We start from the raw sequence: 20484 nt of genomic DNA, 5'->3' as shown, positions 1-20484 counted from the left end.
TTGAGAATTGAATTGCTTACGTGGCTGAAAAGCTTGTTGTTGCTGTTGTGGCTGTTGACGAGGTTGAACTTGCTGGTATTGTTGTCGATTAGCATAATATGAGGAACGTGGTCGGGCCCAGTGTCGTTGGAATTGTTGCTGGGGTTGGTTGAACCCCATATGGCGAGCTGTTGTTCTTGCTTTTTGTACGGTATCGAGCGAGTTGTCGGTGTCGGCATTGAAAAGCCCGATGCCATCGAAAGGTAAGTCCTCTATTCTAGAGCGAGCCTCTTGAGAAAGGCCCGCCAAGCGGAGCCAGGCATGTCGACGGAGTGCTATGGTTCCTGTCAGGGTCTTTGCTATACAGTCAACCTGATGTTTGGAGGTATGTATTTGCTGACGAGACAGCTGCGATGCTTCGGAATGGAAGAGCCAAGCCAAATGCTTCTTATATTCAGGTAAGTGTTCCATCAATTTTCCCATCTTGTCCCAGAGTAGCAATTGGTAGCCAGACATTGCTGCTTGGTAATTTGTGATTTTTAGTCCTAAAGATGAGGAGGTATATAACCTGCGAGCAAGGAGGTCTAAACAACGTCCCTCTTTATCCACAGGTGAGGAATGCTGATGCCTGCTTTTGCCTTGAGCAGCCTCGACGACGATGGAGTTAGGAGGCGGATGTTCAAAAAGGAACTGGACATCTGCGTTCTGGACCTTGTACATCCCCTCCAACCTTTTGGACGTTGGCGGGGCTGTCGAAGGTGACTTCCAAGACTGTTTAATAGTTTCCAGTAAGGCCGGTAACATTGGGATGGCCACTGGTTTAGAGGTATCGGACGAGATGGAGTCAAAGACCAGATCCTGTATAGTGGATGCGGATTGTTCGACCTGTGGACCTAACGCCTGAGCCATTCTAATAATTTGGTCAGAAAAATGGCCCAAATCCTCTGATGGAGAGGTGCCCCCTTGTGGAGTGACCTCTATATCTGGGGATGCAATGGATGGTCGTGCCGATGACGAAGATGAAGAGTCAGACTCATAATCGTCATGGGGTGAGGATGGAGAATTCACTCAATTCAATTGCATGTGAATAAGTGGTTCTGGTTGTTGTTGTTGTTGCGACACCTGTATACTGGGAGGTAGCGTTGCGGGCGGTTGCATTGGTTGTGTACTGGCATTGACCAGGCTAGATTGAGGGTTAGGCATTGTAGCTGAAGGTCTAGCTACGGGTTCAGCTTGTGGGTGTCCCCCGTAATAAGGTAGTCGGGCGTGGTAGGTTTGGGGAGAATATCCCCATTGTCCTTCATAAGGTCTTTGGTAATATGTGTCTCGACCGAAGTATTGGTCTCTGTAAGGATTCCGTTCCCATCTCTCACGGTGTGGTGAACGGGATCTGTCTCTCGATGGCGGTGGTCTATCATAGTAGTAATAACCTCTCCCTGAGTGACCAGAAAACATGGAATCTGGGGAGTCGTGTCTATAACGTCTGTCCTCAGGTTGCGCCTGTCCAGGCGTTATGGGGCTTCCCCTTCAGACGTTGATGTCAACCTCGGACCGTGTGCCGACTGTGGTCTTAGTGTCAGTATAGGCGACAATAGTAGCGGTGGCGGCGGTGGAGGTGGCAGAGGTTGTGCCGGTATCGGCATCGAAGCCGAAGTTTCGGCCACCGAAGTTTGCGGCAAAGGATTATTCCTTGATGTCGATGGAGACTGTACGGTATCGACCGTCGACATCGGTATATTAGTCATCGGAGGAGGAGAAGACGGCCGAGTAGGGTTCGGCACACTCTTTCTAAGAGATATTTTATTTCTCTTTTTTCTGCGCTCCTCCGGTTTTGAGGCAGTATGCTTTGCCTTTTTTGCTTTCTTTGCTAATCGTTTGGCAATGGAAAGCGTAACACTTCTCCCAGGCGTCACAGTTATCTCCGGCTGTTGTTGTGTCTGAGCCAATAAAGGAGATTTTGGGGAAGCTTCGACAGGCTCCATAGTGCTGGACGTCGACATCGAGGGTTTTTCGACTGATTGTAAGGCTTTACTCCAAAGCAACGCTTTTAGCCTATCTGACCTGTGTCGTCGTGTTTGCTTGGAAAAAGCTTGGCAAAAACGACAGGTCTCGACGATGTGAGCTTCACCCAAACACAAAAGGCATAAGGAGTGTCCGTCTGAGGGGGGAAGTTTACTTCCACACTTCGTACACTTCCTGAATGGGGCCTTGAGGGCCCTGCGCCCCTTCAGGCGTTTTCGCTTATCGCGAAAAATAGGAAAATTAGTAAAATAATAATAATAATAATAAAGTAGAAATACGAGAAGGATAGAAAGAAGAGAAGAAGAAATAAAACGCCTCTTACAATTTTATTTTCTACAGAGAATTTCCCAACAAGGTCACCACAATGGCGGTCGAAAGAGAACTGAGCTCCAGGGCGGGAACCCCTCAGCTTGCGCATGCGCACTCGGCGCATGGGGGAGGGGTTCCCACCAAAAACGCCTCAGCTATAGAAGTTTTTTCCCGATCGAGACTCCGCGCAGGCGCAGAGCCCATTTTGTGTGATGCACAGAGACCACGAAGAACTCCAATTTTGAATACAGACACATTACAAATTTAAATTATTTTTGACAGCTGCATTTCCCCCCCCTCAAAAAAAAACAACAGTTTTAACATTAAAAACATTGTTTGACTGCAAAATAGCAATATCAGCGAGGGGTATAAAGAGATCTAACAAGGTAACTATTTTCATGCAAAGTTCAGGCTAATTTGCAGTACTTCACAACTACTCACCTAATTTTCATCAAGAAGGATTTTAAAGTACTTATGTTGCTCAGTTTGAAGATTTTCATTATTCTAAGGACAATCAAGGGCACAATCCTATGGCCTGTGTTGAGAGTGTCCTAGGGGCCATAGATATTGCGGATCTCCCTATCTGCAGGTAGAGTGGGGAGTCATTAGGATGAGGAGGTCCACCACTATTGGGGCTCTGATGCTAGTAGGAGCATGTCAGAGGAGGCCTTATTCCACTGGATCCGAAGTTTTCCCATTCCTCCAGCAAGTGGTGAGGAAACTATATATCTATTCTCCTCTCACAGGAAGCAATGGGAAGTGAAATTAAAAAGACTAGCCATGGCCAAGAAAAAAGTGCCCCATCAAGGCTGGCAAAAATGTATCAGGGTGATTCTTCAACCATACATCTTTACATTTAAAAACCTGGTAAGTGTGCACACTTATTTAACACCCTATCCAACTTATGGAAATAAAAATAATTATGAAACAAAGTTTTCTTAAACACAAAAGGGGAAACCAAACACACTTATTACTCACTCCAAGTGGAAACTTGTAAAAGGATTCTTTTTAAAATAAACATGTAAAACATTTTTTTAAAATGTACTGCTCACCTCCTCCTCCTCTTTCATGTGAGGAAGGAAATCCCTGGTAAAAGCTTCCAGTCTCTCCTTTAGCTGTTTCGCATAGTTTAGCTGTTCATATTCATTCTGAGAATAATGAAGAAATCCCATTATAAAGCCTTTGTACCATGAGGTGACAAATATAAAATCAATTTTATAGTTTACCTTTAAATGTAAAGTCAGTTAATATTTTACTAGAGTGCCAGGTATGTATCCAGGTAATGCTTTAGGTTTCATTTTTAAGGAATGATTTGTGGGTCAAAACACGGTTGATACTTTTTGTCGCTAAATTAAATGCTATCACTTAAGCTCTTCATAAGCCTTGAAAGTGAAGGAGCACTTTCGGATCAGTCATAAGCATGGACAATATTTTGTTTTGTAGAGATAGAGTGCACTGCTCCAGAAGTTTACATTCTTAGTGCTGCTTTCACATGCCCATACATTTACTGGTTAACACTATCGAGTATCAATGTCTATGATATGCTTAATCATCCACTTTCCACTTTTCCACTTGTTTTATTAGAACTCTTATTCAGATTAGACATATTGCAAGAAGTATCAGTTCTTGATGTTGTCCAAACTGCTCTCAACAGAAAGGAGCAGCTTGATAAGGAGATGGTAATGACTTTACATTCCAATTCATCTGAGAGGAATCAAAGAGGCACATTAAAGTTGTGACTAAAGTTCAGCACGCACTTACTATTGAACACAGTGGGACTTTTGTCGAAGTAAATATGCACAGGACTACAGTGCAAAAAAAACAACCCAACCCACCCTCTTGTAACACTACCTTGAATGCAATTGCACAAGATCGCTCCTGATTTTAGAAATGCAAGTTGTACAATACACAACCCTGAAACCAAATGAACTCTCCTCTTTGACAACTCACCTTCACATTCTTCAAACCTTTTTCAAAGAGGCTAAGCATCTCTGACAGCTTATTGTCCGAGTGTACGTTATATACAGTCCGGCTGCGCTGCTGAAGTAAGCCAATGATGTACTCATTTTCAATCTGCTCGTGCATTTTAAATTCCTTAAAAGTGGCATATAAGGATTGGAGGAGAGCCCGGAAATCATTGTTGTTGGAGAAGTTGGTCTTAGAAAGCTGATAAGAAGGGGAAGAAAAGAACAATTTTCTCTCTGGACTAATTTTCAGCAAGCAGGAAAGGTATTTTAAATCATCCCACTTCTCTGCCTAAATGTGTCCCCTTAACAGGTGCTTCCATTAAAAAAAAAATCTAACACAACTTCAATAGACATTAAAAGACATTTTAATACATGGCCAATATTACCCCAAAAAAATCTTATTTAACTTCAATAGTAGATGTATTCTATTTACATTTTGTTTTTTATAACTATATTTTAAAAGTCTGTGTTCATATTCATAGCAGCCAAGACAAATGGAAATAATCCATGACCAAACTAAAAAAATAACATAAACATCAAAAACATTTAAAACACATACATGCAAAGTTTACTATCACATGTTCATAATAAAACATTCAAACATATGGATATTAGATCTAAGGAGCTGCAGCTCTTTAAACCAGGAGTGCAGCCTTTTTCTTTTAAAAGCTGGATAACAGGAAAATTGGTTTGCTTCCTGTTTGAACTCTTCCAGAGTGGATCGTGGATGTAAGAAAAGACATTTTATTTACCTTGCATTTGAAAGATCTTTTCAGGGGTAAATGCAAAGTCTGAGTGGCAATAGGTTTATTTAATTGCAATAATGCACTGGCGTTCAGACCTGCATCTTATCATCAATAATTATAATTAAAACAACTCTAAGTCCAGATCCAGAAACTGGGGTGTGGAATGGACGTCTTTCCATTATAAATTTTTCTTTTAAAAAATACATGTTGAGTTACCCATAATATTTTTCGTGTTGCCAATGCAAGTAAGATTTGTACACAGAGAGTAATGAAAATTTAATATGTTTATTTTTTACAAATCCTCCTGATTTATTCAAGCCTGAATTCAATTCCACTCTGAAATAGCTAATCCACTATTTATTGTGTATATGTCACTGGAATCACTACTCGTCATATATATTTGGTGATTAGACATATTACTAATAAGAGTATCATTTTGTAAATGTTCAAAGTGGTAATTTAAACATATTGGTTTTGCTTTTAAATGTTTGATTTTATATGTCTGCATGTGTGTGCATGTACATGAGAGAGAGTGTGTAAACTAAGTTATAAATTTTGTTCCTGATTTTTAAGTTTTCAACTTTCATATTGTCTCTAAATTCATAGACCGTTGTTGTTGTTGTTGTTGTTGTTGTTGTTGTTGTTGTTATTATTATTATTATTATTATTATTATTATTATTATTAGGGAGATAACTGAGTAGTATGAGCTTTCCAGACTTTAGCTGAGTACATAAAAGCAAAGGACCAAAGACACCATGTGAACACTGAGTTCCTGTAAAGGAATTGCAACTCAACCTTAATCGTACCTAAGAATGAATCTAAGCTCAAAGCTGTCATCTAAACTATGCAGGCATCCTTATGCCACAAAAATTCCCAGCTCACAGTAAAAAAAAACAAAAAATCTCACACCATTACAGTCACTTGCGACGTGTTAATTTTCAGGCAGGGAAGAATATCAACTCTCTTCTAGTTTACTAAAGCTTCCCTGCCTGGTCACACAAAGGGAATGATGTATGTAGTGTTGGAATACATCTATTCATGCTTATACTGGCTACAATTCAGTCTCAGAAGCAGAAATAACCCCAAAAATACCAAGAGATGACAAGACTGAATGACTTGCACAAGACAGCTGTGGTGTTCCTGCCCAGGTTCTACGCTTCTCCAGTTTCTACCTCAAAAACTGGGAAGCAAACCTTTCAGGAACACCTGCTTTCATTTGACTCAATTGTCCCCACTGACATCCAAGCTTCAGCCCTTTCTAATATGCCTTATTGGTTCCCTTAACCCACCACAGGAGAAGTAATACAGAAATAGATTTAATAATGGTAGTTTAATGAGTCATTCAAGAAGTGGTAGTTCACATTTTAAAAAGCCAAAGAAAGATTTCTTTAACATATGAAGAGATATATAATATTAATATTAATCAATGCTTGGTCCTAAGTTCTCTACCCCTTTTAAAATCCTATACACAAACTCCACTAGCTAGATGTTGTTTCTTCAATCCTTAAACTCTATCCATCTGACTAAATATCATATTTCCCTTTATATAACCTTAGAATCTCTCACACACAAGCACCATCCACCTTTCACTCACTCGCTAACATACTATTAAACCTATCTTATCCAGGTTACACTTAACAATATAAGCATATACATAGCAGGCATATGTTACAACAGACTTTTAGGAAACTACATCAACTATCAGAATGTACTAGAGCAGTGAAGATCCCATACTCCAAGAAAAGCAATTGCTCTTCTCAACTGCATAGTTTCTGATCTGCATCTAGGCTGTACGAAAGACAATGCTTTCAATTTCTCAACACTGCAATCCTAGGCCTCTTCTATAAAGCCTAGATCAACAATTTTAGGTTGTGGATTCTTTACATTTGGATATCTTTTTTAAAAAAATGTGTACTAAAGGTCTAATCGAGGATTTCTCGAGTGGGGAGACAAACAAAATACCAAAACTTTTACAGATTGCAAGTTAATTGACTACAGTCAAGATTTATTTAAGTAATTATATAGCATGTTTTTGTATAATAACTATATAACCACTACGAAGACACTAATTATGGACTCTTAAGACTTTCACAGGAGTCCTCTTCCTTCTTTTCTCTCATTCTATTCCATCAAACATCTGTAGAAAAAAATACAGTGGAAAATGTCACCCCAACTTAACAGTGCAAGTGCTACTGGCAGCAACAACTGTTAGGCCAGAAGTATTAATTGCTTGACTAACTTGCAACTCTAGCTTTTATCACATTGGCTTGCAGAAATTACACTGCTATTGTAACCAAGAGTTGTATCATACAGTTGACTCAACTAAATGCGGGATTTATTTATTTAAAAAACCAAAAAAACACAGAAAACAATCCTCCACCATTCCTAGACTCTCTTCCATTACCCACTGCTGAAGATTCTGCTTGTTCGTCATCTTCAAAAGATAACTCTTTAGGCTGGTTTTTTGTGTTTTTTAATCTTATAAAAATTAGACATTGCATATTTCCACCATGCTCAAGCAGCAAAAGAAAAAAGGAAAAGGGGCAAGCTATTGCTCCGATTGTGGAAAGTGATAACAAATGCATGTATAGAGGGAAAGAATCTCTGAATACAATAAACTTCTTTGGAAAGATCAAAGACAACAAAAGAAAAGGCAAGATAACACAAGCCAGCTTAAAACAGCATAAAACAATCTAGTAGTCTGTTCCGATTTTTGCATTTACTTTCTGAGTATCTTGTTCAGTTTAGGCATGAACAATTGCCCTCTTTCACGGCACTATGCAAGTTCAACTTTTCAAGGTGCCTACATGTTTTAAATGTTAAACTTTACAGACCAGCTGCTAGTTCGTTATGAGTCAATGGGTTTAGCTCATAATAAACATTTAGTTCAGGCAACCTTAAACCTATTATTACTAAAAGATATGCTTCAGAAATAGAGTTCTAACATAAAGAAAAAGAGAAGTAGTTCCTGGATGTCACAGAATGGAGGTGCAGTGGGGACAAAAGAAGGAAGAAATTGCCCATCTAGCAGAAATGCAGGGCAGCTGGAGCAAAGAGCCTCACTGCTCTCCTCCTGCCCTGCATTGGACACTCAACAGCCTCCAAGTTCAAAGGCTGCCGACTACCTGAATAGGATTGCGCCCTAAGACTAAAATAATAAACACTACATCACTGGACAGATCACAAAAGAAGGGGAGAAAACTCAGTGTAGAAGTAACAGTAGCAATAAATAAAAATAATGGCTTGGATCCAAACTAAGCTTTGATGAAGAGAAAGAAATTTTCTGTTCACAGATGAGACTGAGATTCAATGGAGGAAGTCACTAGTGAAGGGGGTGGGGGCTGGAGGCTATTTTCAGCAACTCTTCCTCCCCTGCACTCCGTGCCCCGTTCCAGACCCCACCCCAGAACAAATTTTCAAGGACACAAAAGTTTGCAAGGGGAATCAGTGAAATGTCACCTCTCCCCTTTCTCAGGTAGGAGCATTTGCTCAAGAGACACTCCTGCCAGCAGGATAAACTTAGGATCCCTGCTATAGTTTTAAAATATTTCTAAGAAAAAGTAGTACAAAATGAAACCAAAAGGAGGAGTTACTGCCAGGCTTAAAGTAAGAGAAACTATTGTAGGGTTAAAGAAAGAAATTCAGCAGCATGGATCTATAAAAATTGATCTCTTCCGGCAGGCCTATCCAGTAGAATTTTAAGATGTTTTTAGAATGTTTTTAGGATGTTTTTAACAACGTATATTATGTTTTAATTCAGTTTTATGTATTTTATCGTTTGTTGTTGTTCCCCGCCTCGATCAGAATGGAGAACCGGGTAAGAATTATTATTATTATTATTATTTTGGGCCTTCTGTCACAAATATGCTTAAAAGGTTATTTAAAAGTATCATAGGCCATAGCTAGATGGGGAGAAATCCCAGAGTGATCCCTGGGATTGTCCCTGTGCTACCCTTTAGGCCCGGTTTTTCCATGCTGAGCCCGAGATCATGGAACATCTGGCCAGGCGCTGCGGTTTGCCCCGACTCCTCACAATTCCTCGCGAGGAGCTAGGACCTGCGCACAGGGCGTAGTGCTCCTCAGGAGCTCTGCGCCCATCGGGGGTTGGGTGGGGGGAGCGGGGAAAGTATTTTTTAAAAAAAATCACTCACCTTTTGTGCACGAGCGTTTGTGTGCTGCTGGCCCTTTAACCCCCCCCCCAAAAAATGGTGGACGCAACACCTCTCCGTCTGAGGCTGTCGTGCACCACATGTGAACTGACGGGGAGATCTCGCGATGAAAAAATCGCGAGATCTTCAGCCCTCCATCCCGCTAGACTGCTATGTCTAGCTAAGGCCATAGTAGCAGTATTCACAAGTACTTTAAGTTAAGCAAGAGCCCTAAATATTTTGTTCCCATTCATCTTTAGCAACAGATTCTTTATATTAATTTCATCCCACTGCACTTAAAAAGTTAATATCCCTGCAACAGTGCTAGATTTGGTACAGTGGTGTCTGATATTGTTCTTTGAACAGACAACTCACCATGGTATAACATTTCAGCAGCACACACAAAGAGCTACATATATCTGAGGTGCAAGTTGCCACTGTCTGGTTAAAAAGTAACAGTTAGACCAAATGAACAGATGAATGATATCACTTGTCCCTCTCACGACCTCAGTGGTCTTTAACAGAGACTAGTGCACCTGTTTCTTTCTTGTATTTTTAGAGTTAAGAGATAAAGTCCCATAACATTCTTTGTGATTCAAATAAAGAGCGTTATGAGGCTGCCCTAGCTACCTCCTGGCCCTTAGGCAAAAAGAAGGCCATGTGATGCTTTTCCAGCTTGTGTATTATAGTAACACACTTGTCACATGTGACCATCTATGTGTGAATTTCATGCTTCTCCATACGCATATCAAATACAGCCTGAAAAGTAGGGATGTGCTCCGCTTCTAATCGGACCGGAGAAGCAGGAGCGGAGCGGGGGGCTTCACCTGCCCTTAAGGCGGAGGTGAAGAGGATTGGGGGGCCGGCGGAGCGTGACGAAGAGGATCGAGGTGAAGGCGGATCCTTCGCCTCGATCTGGAGCTCCGCCGGAAAGGTAAGTGGGGTTTACCGGGCCCTGCCGCTGTCGCTGTCGCCCATGCGGCGACGGCGGCAGGGCCCGGTAACCCCCCTCCCCGTCCTCCTCTCCCTTACCTGCCTCCGTCCGCGGTCCGTCGGCGTCTTCAATTGAACCCACGGTTCCACCAGGAAGCGGTTCCGCTTGCAGCCCAGACTTCCTGGTGGAACCGCGGGCTCAATTGAAGACGACGACGGACCACGGACGGAGGCAGGTAAGGCCCCCCTCTCCCTTGGTCCCTTACCGGGCTCTGCCGCCGTCACCGCATGGGCGGCAACGGTGGCAAGGCCCGGTAAACCCCCCCCCCGCCCTCCTCTCCCTTATCTGCCTCCATCCGCGGTCCGTCAGTGTCTTCAATTGAGCCCGTGGTTCCACCAGGAAGTCTGGGCCGCTTGCGGCCCAGACTTCCTGGTGGAACCGCGGGCTCAATTAAAGACGGCGACGGACCACGGACGGAGGCAGGTAAGGTCCCCCTCTCCCTTGGTCCTTTACCGGGCTCTGCCGCTGGGACTGCCTTGAGTCTTGGCGTGCGTATGTATCCCTGGACAAGCTATCATGGTGGCGAGTTTGAGATTTCTAACATGCAAATTGACGGAGCTATGGAAAGGGGTGTGAATGGGGTGTTGGATTTTCATAAATTCCCCAAAAATCAGGGGATGATGGGACTGCCTTGAGTCTCGGCGTGCGTATGTATCCCTGGACAAGCTATCATGGTGGCGAGTTTGAGATTTTTAACGTGCAAATTGACGGAGCTATGGAAAGGGGTGTGAATGGGGTGCCCGATTTTCATAAATTCCCCAAAAATCAGGGGATGATGGGACTGCCTTGAGTCTTGGTGTGCGTGTGTATACCTCCATGAGGTGTCATGGTGCCAAACCTGAGGTTTCTAACTTTAACAGAAAAAAAGTTGTATACTTTTTTAGCTTAATGCAAGCCTATGGGGGGGGGGGGAAACGGAGCTCCGATCCGGATCTGGAGCTCCGAGCAGAGCGGAGTGGACATAGGTGGAGCGGGGGCGGGGCGGCCCGATCCGCAAATCGCAGATCTGGAAGTGAAGTGGAGCGGGGGGTCCGTGCACACCCCTACTGAAAAGATTATGAGTCTGCAAATGCAAAGCAAATTACCTTCTTCTCAGCCTCTCTTTTCTATAAATGGTTTGTTGCCTTAGAGACTCAGAGCATCCATTCAAGTCCCCACCCACCCCGAAAATACCTATATAGGCCTGGTTCAGACAACATGCTAAACCATGCTGCTTAATCACAAAATGGTTACGGGAATGCATTCAGGTTAATGCATTATAGAATGGTGCTTCAACTGCTTAATGAGGATGGCAAATCAATAACAGATGACAAAGAAAAGGCTGAAGTGCTCAATTCCTACTTTTGCTCAGTCTTCTCCCAAAAGCGGGTCTATGACCCCCCCTGGAAAAAGTGAAGCACAAGATGAGGGGGCAGGATTATTATTTATTTATTTATTTATTTATTACATTTCTATACCGCCCAATAGCCGGAGCTCTCTGGGCGGTTCACAAAAATTAAAACCATTCAAAGTATAAAACAACAGTATAAAACCATACTATAAAATACAGTATAAAAGCTCAACCAGATAAAAACAGCAGCAATGCAAAATTACAAATTTAAAACACCAAGTTAAAATTTATTTATAGACTGTTAAAATGCTGGGAGAATAAAAAGGTCTTCACCTGGTGTCTAAAAGCATATAATGTAGGTGCCAAGCGAACCTCCTTAGGGAGCTCATTCCACAGCCGGGGTGCCACAGCAGAGAAGGCCCTCCTCCTGGTAGCCACTTGCCTCACTTCCTTTGGCAGGGGCTCACGGAGAAGGACCCCTGAAGATGACCTTAGGGTACATATGGGAGGAGGCGTTCCTTCAGATAACCTGGCCCCAAGCCGTTTAGGGCTTTAAATGTTAATACCAGCACTTTGAATCGGGCCCGGACCTGGACTGGCAGCCAATGAAGCTGGAAAAAGACTGGCGTAATGTGGTCTCGTCGGCCAGTCCCTGTTAGTAAGCGTGCTGCCCTGTTTTGTACCAGTTGAAGTTTCTGGACCGTTTTCAAAGGCAGCCCCACGTATAACACATTGCAGTAATCCAAACGAGAGGTTATCAGAGCATGGATAACTGTAGCTAAGCTATCTCTGTCCAGATAAGAGCGCAGCTGGTATATCAGCCTGAGCTGATAAAAGGTGCTCTTTGCCACTGAGTTCACCTGTGCCTCAAGTGACAGTTCTGGATCCAAGAGCACCCCCAAACTACAGACCCGATCCTTTAGGGGGAGTGCAACCCCGTCCAGGACAGGGCAGACATCACCTCGCCGGACAGAAGAACCACCCGCTAACAGTACCTCCGTCTTGTCTGGATTGAGTTTGTTAGCCCTCATCCAGTCCATTACCGTGCCCAGGCACTGGTTCAGAACAGCCACTGCCTCACCTGGGTTTGATGAAAAGGAAATGTAGAGCTGGGTATCATCTGCATATTGATGACACCTCAGTCCACATCTCCGGATAACCTCCCCCAGCGGCTTCATGTATATGTTAAACAGCATAGGGGATAAGATAGAGCCCTGTGGAACCCCATGGCTTAGGTGCCACGGCACAGAGCAATAATCCCCCAGATTACAGTTTGAGATTGATAAACAAATGGTCAAAGAACACCTAATTTCTTTGAAAGAGTTCAAATCTCCAGGGCCCAATGAACTGCATCCTAGCGGAAGAACTCTCAGAACCGCTGTCTATTATCTTTGCAAAATCATGGAAGACAGGTGAGGTGCCGGACAACTGGAGGAGGGCTAACGTTGTCCCTATCTTCAAAAAGGGCAAAAAGGAGGAACCTGGGAACTGCAAACCAGTCAGTCTGACATCCATCCCTGGGAAAATTTGGAGCAGATTATAAAGAAGTCAATCTGTAAGCACCTTGAAAACAATGCAGTGATTACTAGAAGCCAAAAGGAACAAATCCTGTCAGACTAATTTGATCCTCCCTTATGGACTGTGGGAATGCTGTGGATGTAATATATCTTGACTTCAGCAAAGCTTTTGACAAAGTGCCCCATGATATTCTGATTAACAAACTAGCTAAAAGTGTTAGGTGGATTCACAGTTGGCTACAGAATCAGACTCAAAGAGTGCTTATCAACGAAACCTTCTCAAACTGGGGGGAGGTAACGAGAGGGGTACCGTAGCGCTCAGTCTTCTGCCCAGTGCTCTTCAACATTTTTATTAATGATTTGGACGAGGAGGTACAGGGAATGCTTATCAAATTTGCAGATGACACAAAATTGGGTGGGATAGCTAATACCCTGGAAGACAGAAACAAACTTCAAAGTGATATTGATAGGCTGGAGTGCTGGGCTGAAAGCAACAGAATGAAATTTAATAGGGATAAATGCCAAGTTCTACATCTAGGAAATAGAAACCAAATGCACAGTTACAAGATGGGGATACTTAGCAATACTACAAACGAGAGGGATCTTGGAATTGTTGTAGATCACAAGCTGAATATGAGCCAACAGCAATGTGGCTGCAAAAAAAGCAAATTCTATTTTGGGCTGCATTAATAGAAGTATAGCTTCCAAATCGTGGGAGGTACTGGTTCCTCTCTATTCGGCCCTGGTTAGGCCTCATCTAGAGTATTGTGTCCAGTTCTGGGCTCCATAATTCAAGAAGGACGCAGACAAGCTGGAGCGTGTTCAGAGGAGGGCAACCAGGATGATCAGGGGTCTGGAAACAAAGCCCTATGAGGAGAGACTGAAAGAACTGGGCATGTTTAGCTTGGAGAAGAGAAGATTGAGGGGAGACATGATAGCACTCTTCAAATACTTAAAAGGTTGTCGCACAGAGATGGACCAGGATCTCTTCTCGATCCTCCCAGAGCGCAGGACATGGAATAACAAGCTCAAGTTACAGGAAGCCAGATTCCGGCTGGACATCAGGAAAAACTTCCTGTTAGAGCAGTACGACAATGGAACCAGTTACCTAGGGAGGTTGTGGGCTCTCCCACACTAGAGGCATTCAAGAGACAGCTGGGCAGCCATCAGTCAGGTGTGCTTTAGGGTGGATTCCTGCATTGAGCAGGGGGTTGGACTCGATGGCCTTGTAGGCCCCTTCCAACTCTACTATTCTATGATTCTATGAGAGACAGAAAGTGTGTCAAAGCTTTACAGGACTCTTGAAGACATATTTGTTTACCCAGGCTTTTCATAACATATAATGGTAATGACACTGCTCCATGTTATTATTGTTGTTTTAATATTTGAATGTACTTATTCTTTCCTGTATATCTTTTTTTATACTGTATTTTATGTGTGTTTGCATTGTGGATTGCTTAGAGATCTCAGGCTGTTAAGTGGTATGAAACTTGTATAAATACTCTACGTCTTCCTATTTGAGAGAGAAAGCTAGACAGACCCCACCACCAATGGCATTTTCATAGGCCGTTTCTACACCTGCCTTTGTTCCTGGGATTGTCCTGGGATCATCCCGGTGCATCCAAGTGACGCACAGGGGATCCCGGGAGCAGGCAGGGACAATCCCTCCATTTTCCTGGGATAATCCTCAGGTGTAGAAAGGGCCATAGGCATCACATATGGTATTGTGAATGTCCACTTCAAATATAGCACAACCTCTCACCCAACTTTATCTTCAAACACATGTCTCAGCCTTTCAGGCAGATTTCAGGTTATTAAGCTCCTGAAAACAATCAAGATCAACAAGTCTGACTAGGTGCAATAATATGGAAGCAGGAGGTGTGAGGCTGTATATGTCCAGCATGTAGACAGCAACTCAGAAATCTAATCCATACACAGTTTCAGAAGAACCACTATTCATTCTTAGTTTTAATCTTCTCACTTCAGCTTAAGATATTAACAGAATCTGTCTTTAAAAAAAACTTCCTAATTTCAGCCCATGTGTTAGTGAAGACGTTGGCCAAGAAGGTGTTCTTTATTTTAAGAGAATGTCCACAATACCTTAAATAATGGGACCCGTCTAATCAGTGCGTTTTGGGGGGAAATGTATTTAATGACTATCTCAATATTTTACCATAAAGTACTATTATGCAAATCTACTCATGAGTAGTCCCACTGGCTTCAATTAGTCTTTCATGTTCTGAGCTGTGTGGGAAGGCACTCTCCAGTTAATTTGCAAACTTCTATATGCATCTGAAATATGCAGTTAGTAGATAAAAATGCATAACTTTTGAACCAAGCTCCTGCACTACTAGTCAATGCCTAAAATCCTGTGCACTCTTATATGGGAAACACACAAACGAACTAGTGGATTCTGAGTAAACATGTATAGAAGTGAGGAATCTCTCTACCTCACTACTGCTACACCAGCATAATTGTAAACACTTCATTTATTGTCAACAAGTGACAGTCATCTCACACAGGGCAGTAACTGTAATTATAAAATGTGTGTATGCTGTATATATGGCAGAGTACACACCATTAATATGCAGTAATAATAAATGTATTTCTTACCCGCCTCTTCCTCTTTTCAGTAATGAAAGAGGATATCTCAAAGATGCACATCAGACAATGTATTGCTCAATGCACTTCAAACATTAGAACTCATACTCTGGAGTGATGCCAGCCCTTTCAAGGGCACGCCAAAAAATGTCATCCACACCAGGAAGAGTTAGAACACTCAAAACAGGTTGAGCAATAAATTATCTTCTGCACTCTGTTGAGGTCTCCTCCCTTTTTTGTTCCTGTGTTTTGTGCTTTACCTTCTTTCCTGTTCCTTTTTACAGAATAAAAACCCAAGAAGTCAGACTCCTGCCTCAAGGAATTTAGTAACTAAAATGTACTACAGGTGAGGGAAAAGGTAATAAGTAGAGAGGGAGAAGCAGGTCTTCAACTTGGTAACTTTGATTGCACAGACATAGGGCTCATCTACAGCAAGCAGGATATTCCACTATGAAAGTGGTATATAAAAGGCAGGAGCCACACGACTGCTGTATAGAGGTATTGAAGTGCACTGACAACTGTTGGGGCCCATTGACACATACCATATACTGCTTTCATAGTGTTATATCCTGCTTGGTGTATTATTATTATTATTATTATTATTATTATTATTTATTTATATAGCACCATCAATGTACATGGTGCTGTACAGAGTAAAACAGTAAATAGCAAGGCCCTGCCGCATAGGCTTACAATGGTGTAGTTGTGTCATGGGCCCCACCAGTTGTCAGTGCACTTCAACATTGCTATGAAGCAGTCATGTGGCTCCTGCAGTGCACTTCAATACTGCTATGAAGCAGTCATGTGGCTCCTGCAGTGCACTTCAACATTGCTATGAAGCAGTCATGTGGCTCCTGCAGTGCACTTCAATACTGCTATGAAGCAGTCGTGTAGATCCTGCAGTGCACTTCAACATTGCTATGAAGCAGTCATGTGGCTCCTGCAGTGCACTTCAACATCGCTATGAAGCAGTCGTGTAGATCCTGCAGTGCACTTCAACATCGCTATGAAGCAGTCGTGTAGATCCTGCAGTGCACTTCAATACCGCTATGAAGCAGTCGTGTAGATCCTGCCTTTTATATATTTCGCTTTCATTGTGGAATATCCTGCTTGGTGTAGATAAGCCCTTGGCCTTAGCCTCAGGCAGGGAATAAGGACTAAGGCAAGGGGGGGGGGGCAACTTGCAGCCCTCCAGATGGTTTGGCCTCTGCCTGCATAGTCAATAGTGAGGGATAGCAGGGGCTGCAGGCTGAAACATCTGGAGGGGCAGGCGCGGCCCACCCTCGAACTCAGACGCGTGTCAAAGAGCAGGCGAAGGGTAACCAGGGAAGAGTGCGTGCAACGCCGCTTCTGCTGTACCTGGGGGCGGCGTGCAGCTGGAGAAGGGCTCCGAAGGGCAGGGGGCGTCGCGTAGGCGCTTTCCCCGGGGGTGGGCCTCCCTACGCAGGAAGGCTCACGACCCCTGGGCGCCTGCGTTTGCGCTTGGGAAGCGGGGCGGAGAGGGCGGCTGTGAGGAAGGCGTCCGGCGGGAGGGCGCGCGAAAGGGCCCTGCTCCTGAGGGCGGCCGGAGGCGCCCCGTCGCGCCAGGCGGTGACAGCTGCGCAGTCGCTCTTCTCGCCCCTCTTCCCGCTCGCGCACAGGCGCCAGCCCAGGCCGCACGGTGAGGGGCGGGGGCGTGTCTCGCGGCTGAGGTAAACAGAAGCGGCTCTCCCCGGCGGCCCCAGGCCTCCCCCCTCGTCTTCCGTACCTTGTCGCAATAGAGCCCAACGAGCTGCTTCATCCGCCAGTGCGGGGCCGTGAAAACATCCACCTCCTCAGGGAAAGGAGCCATCTTCTCTCCCCCATATAGAGACGGTCGCTCAACAACCGCGGTCAAGCGACGGCAGAAGCGGCCTCTTCTGCGCACGCGCGCCCTAACTGCCACTCCGTACCGAGCGAAGGTGGCGCAGGCGCCGCCATTTCCTCGGGCGAGTCACGTGCTTAGAAGTAGACACACACTCAACGCGGCCTCCGTGGGCCACTTCCGGGCTCGCCGTTGCGCATCCACATTTTGAAATGTCTCAACCCCCCCCTTCCCCACGAGCGGGAAATAAAGAATTGCCCATTGAAATCAGTGCAGACGTCTCGCATTTTCACTGGGCGTTGTCACACCAGCAGCGTGTGTCACCCAAACTCAACCCCGCAACAAAAAAGTATCAGGAAGGAGAAGAGCTCTTGCTCCCTTATAAACGTTTGAATTTGGTGCGAAACGGTTTAAAATCTGCTCTGACCGTTCAAGTTCCCAAAACACGAATGCGAAGCATTATCCCCATGTCGCAGGTTGGGGAGCCAAAACCAAGAGAAAGTGGCTCACAACGAAATCATCGAGCCTGAGAGATTAGCAGAGTCAAGGCTATAATAGTTCACAGAAGCTGATAAATGCGTTCAGTAGGGTGACCACAGGAAAAGGAGAACCGGGCTCCCGTATCTTTAACAGCTGCATAGAAAAGGGAATTTCAGCAGGTCTCATTTGTATGCATGCAGCACCTGGTGAAATTCCCTCTTCATCACAACAGTTAAAGCTGCAGGAGCTATACTAGAGTGACCAGATTTAAAAGAGGGCAGCTTTAACTGTTGTGATGAAGAGGAAATTTCACCAGGTTCCTCAATTTAGGCTTGTCTGTATGGTTCTCTTGGTTATTTTAAACTGTTGTGTACTTTTATAGTTGTATGCTTTTCTATGGATGTATTTGTCATGGCCTTCGGCTAGCACAATAAACTGATGATTGATAGATACAAATGACACCTGCTGAAATTCCCTTTTCTATACAGCTATTAAAAATACAGGAGCCCTGTCCTACTTTTCATAGGGGCACCCTACTTTAAGGTGTTTCAGGACTCCTGTAATATAGTAGGGTGACCCTATGAAAAGGAGGACAGGGCTTCTGTATCTTTAACAGTTGCATAGAAAAGAGAATTTCAGCAGGTGTCATTTGTATGCATGCAGCACCTGGTGAAATTCCCTCTTCATCACATCAGTTAAAGCTGCAGGAGCTATACTAGAGTGACCAGATTTAAAAGAGGGCAGGGCACCTGCAGCTTTAACTGGTGTGATGAAGAGGGAATTTCACCAGGTTCCGCATATATACTAATGACACCTGCTGAAATTCCTTTTTCAATACAACTGTTAAAGATAAAGGAGCCCTGTCCTCCTTTTCATAGGGTCACTCTACTTTAAGGTGTTTCAGGACTCCTGTAATATAGTCCAACGTCAACGGAGGTTAAGGTGGGGCTCAGGCGGGTTTAAACTCCCTCCATACAAATAACCCAGGTTGCAGCAAAAGTCAGGCTTCCGTTACGATCCCTGTGACTGTGCTTTTAAATGTATAAAAACTCCATTCCACCCCCCCCCCAACAACATAAGACTCTGGTTAGAAAGAGCTGGGATTCCCGTCTTTGCTGCTAGGTTTTATGGACTCGTGGGACAGCTACTCTAAAATCCTGGTTTTCTCCATTAATTTATAGCCTTCACTTTGTTCCTTGGGGAGGAGAAAAAATTCTACCCAAATAGGAAAATTAGGGTGACCCTATGAAAAGGAGGACAGGGCTCCTGTATCTTTAAAAGTTGTATAGAAAAGGGAACTTCATCAGGGCAGGATCTACACTACTGCTTATAACGGTTTATAATGGTTATGACACCTGTTCAAACCCAGGACACATTACATATACAGTTTTCAAAACGTTTTTAAAGTGTTGTATCCTGCTTAGTGTAGCTCGGGCCCAGGTGTCATTTGTATATATGGGGAACCTGGTGAAATTTCCTCTTCATCACAGCAGTTAAAGCTGCAGGTGCCCTGCCCTCTTGTGTATCTGCTCACTCTAGTATAGCTCCTGCAGCTTTAACTGTGGTGATGAAGCGGGAATTTCACCAGGTTCTCCATATATACAAATTACACCTGCTGAAATTCCCTTTTCTATGCAATCGTTAAAGATACAGGAGCCCTGTCCTCCTTTTCATAGGGTCACCCTAGGAAAATGCTTTGTGTCTTGGAGGAGATTTACGAATCCATGGAGCTGCATGGTGTTGGGGCAAGCGGCTGGAGTTATTTTTTGTAGTTGATTTTTCCCCAGCCGCAGGGGTTGCACAGGCTTCGTTGGGAACCGCTGGACGCAACTAACCAAGGGCGCAATCCTATGCATGTTTTAACAGGGGAGGGGGCGGGAGGCTTACAACTCCCAGCGTCCCCCAGCTATTACTCCTTAAACAAGGTTGTATGCTTTCTGTAGGGAGTGCTCAGTTAAGTGGAAGAAAGACAGGGTGCAGTCTACATCATATTCTTTAAATTTATTTATTTATTTATTACATTTTTATTCACCTGCCCGGAGAGCTTCAGCTATGGGGCGGTATATAAATGTAATAAATAAATAAATAAAAATATTCCAGGCTTGCGTATTTGACTATTGATTTTAAGAATAAGATGATACATTTTGTACTAACCATATGCAAGATCAATGCAACATATAAACTGTATAAATTGGAAATCTATCAAGTTGGATGCAGACAGATATCATCCAAAAGCCTAGCTCTTCCTTTTCTTTGCTTCATCTTTTATTTATTTACAATATTTATATACCACTCCATCATCAGCAATACATGGAGACTGTATGGCAGTTTTATCCCACAGAGTAAAAATAATACTTCACTTTCCCTGAAAAAAAAACACATCCTGAAAAAACATGGGAAATGGAAGGGAAGAGGTGAGATTATTGTAGCATAGGCACGACATCGTGTAAAGATCACAGGGCTAAACGCTGAACAAGGACGGATGAAAGTGCGAAAACCGTCCGTCTGATGATTCTCTATATTTAGAATAGATTCTGGAGCAATGAA

General features: G+C 43.7%; 1 protein-coding gene across 1 annotated transcript in view; it reads right to left on the bottom strand.

Moving 5' to 3' along the window:
* Positions 1–17491, bottom strand: part of FBXL5 (F-box and leucine rich repeat protein 5) — a 39299-nt gene extending 21808 nt beyond the window's left edge. The window contains exons 1-3 of the mRNA XM_063135457.1: positions 17362–17491; positions 4261–4476; positions 3363–3458 (exon numbers count right to left, since the gene is read on the bottom strand). Of these exons, the coding sequence (XP_062991527.1) occupies positions 3363–3458; positions 4261–4476; positions 17362–17445 (396 nt within the window). The 5' untranslated portion in view covers positions 17446–17491. The remainder of the gene's footprint in view (positions 1–3362; positions 3459–4260; positions 4477–17361) is intronic.
* Positions 17492–20484: the final 2993 nt, after the last annotated feature.

Source organism: Elgaria multicarinata, chromosome 10, assembly GCF_023053635.1.
Source record: "Elgaria multicarinata webbii isolate HBS135686 ecotype San Diego chromosome 10, rElgMul1.1.pri, whole genome shotgun sequence".
NCBI classification, from domain to species: Eukaryota; Metazoa; Chordata; class Lepidosauria; order Squamata; family Anguidae; genus Elgaria; species Elgaria multicarinata.
This window is presented reverse-complemented; position numbering and strand designations above follow the sequence as displayed.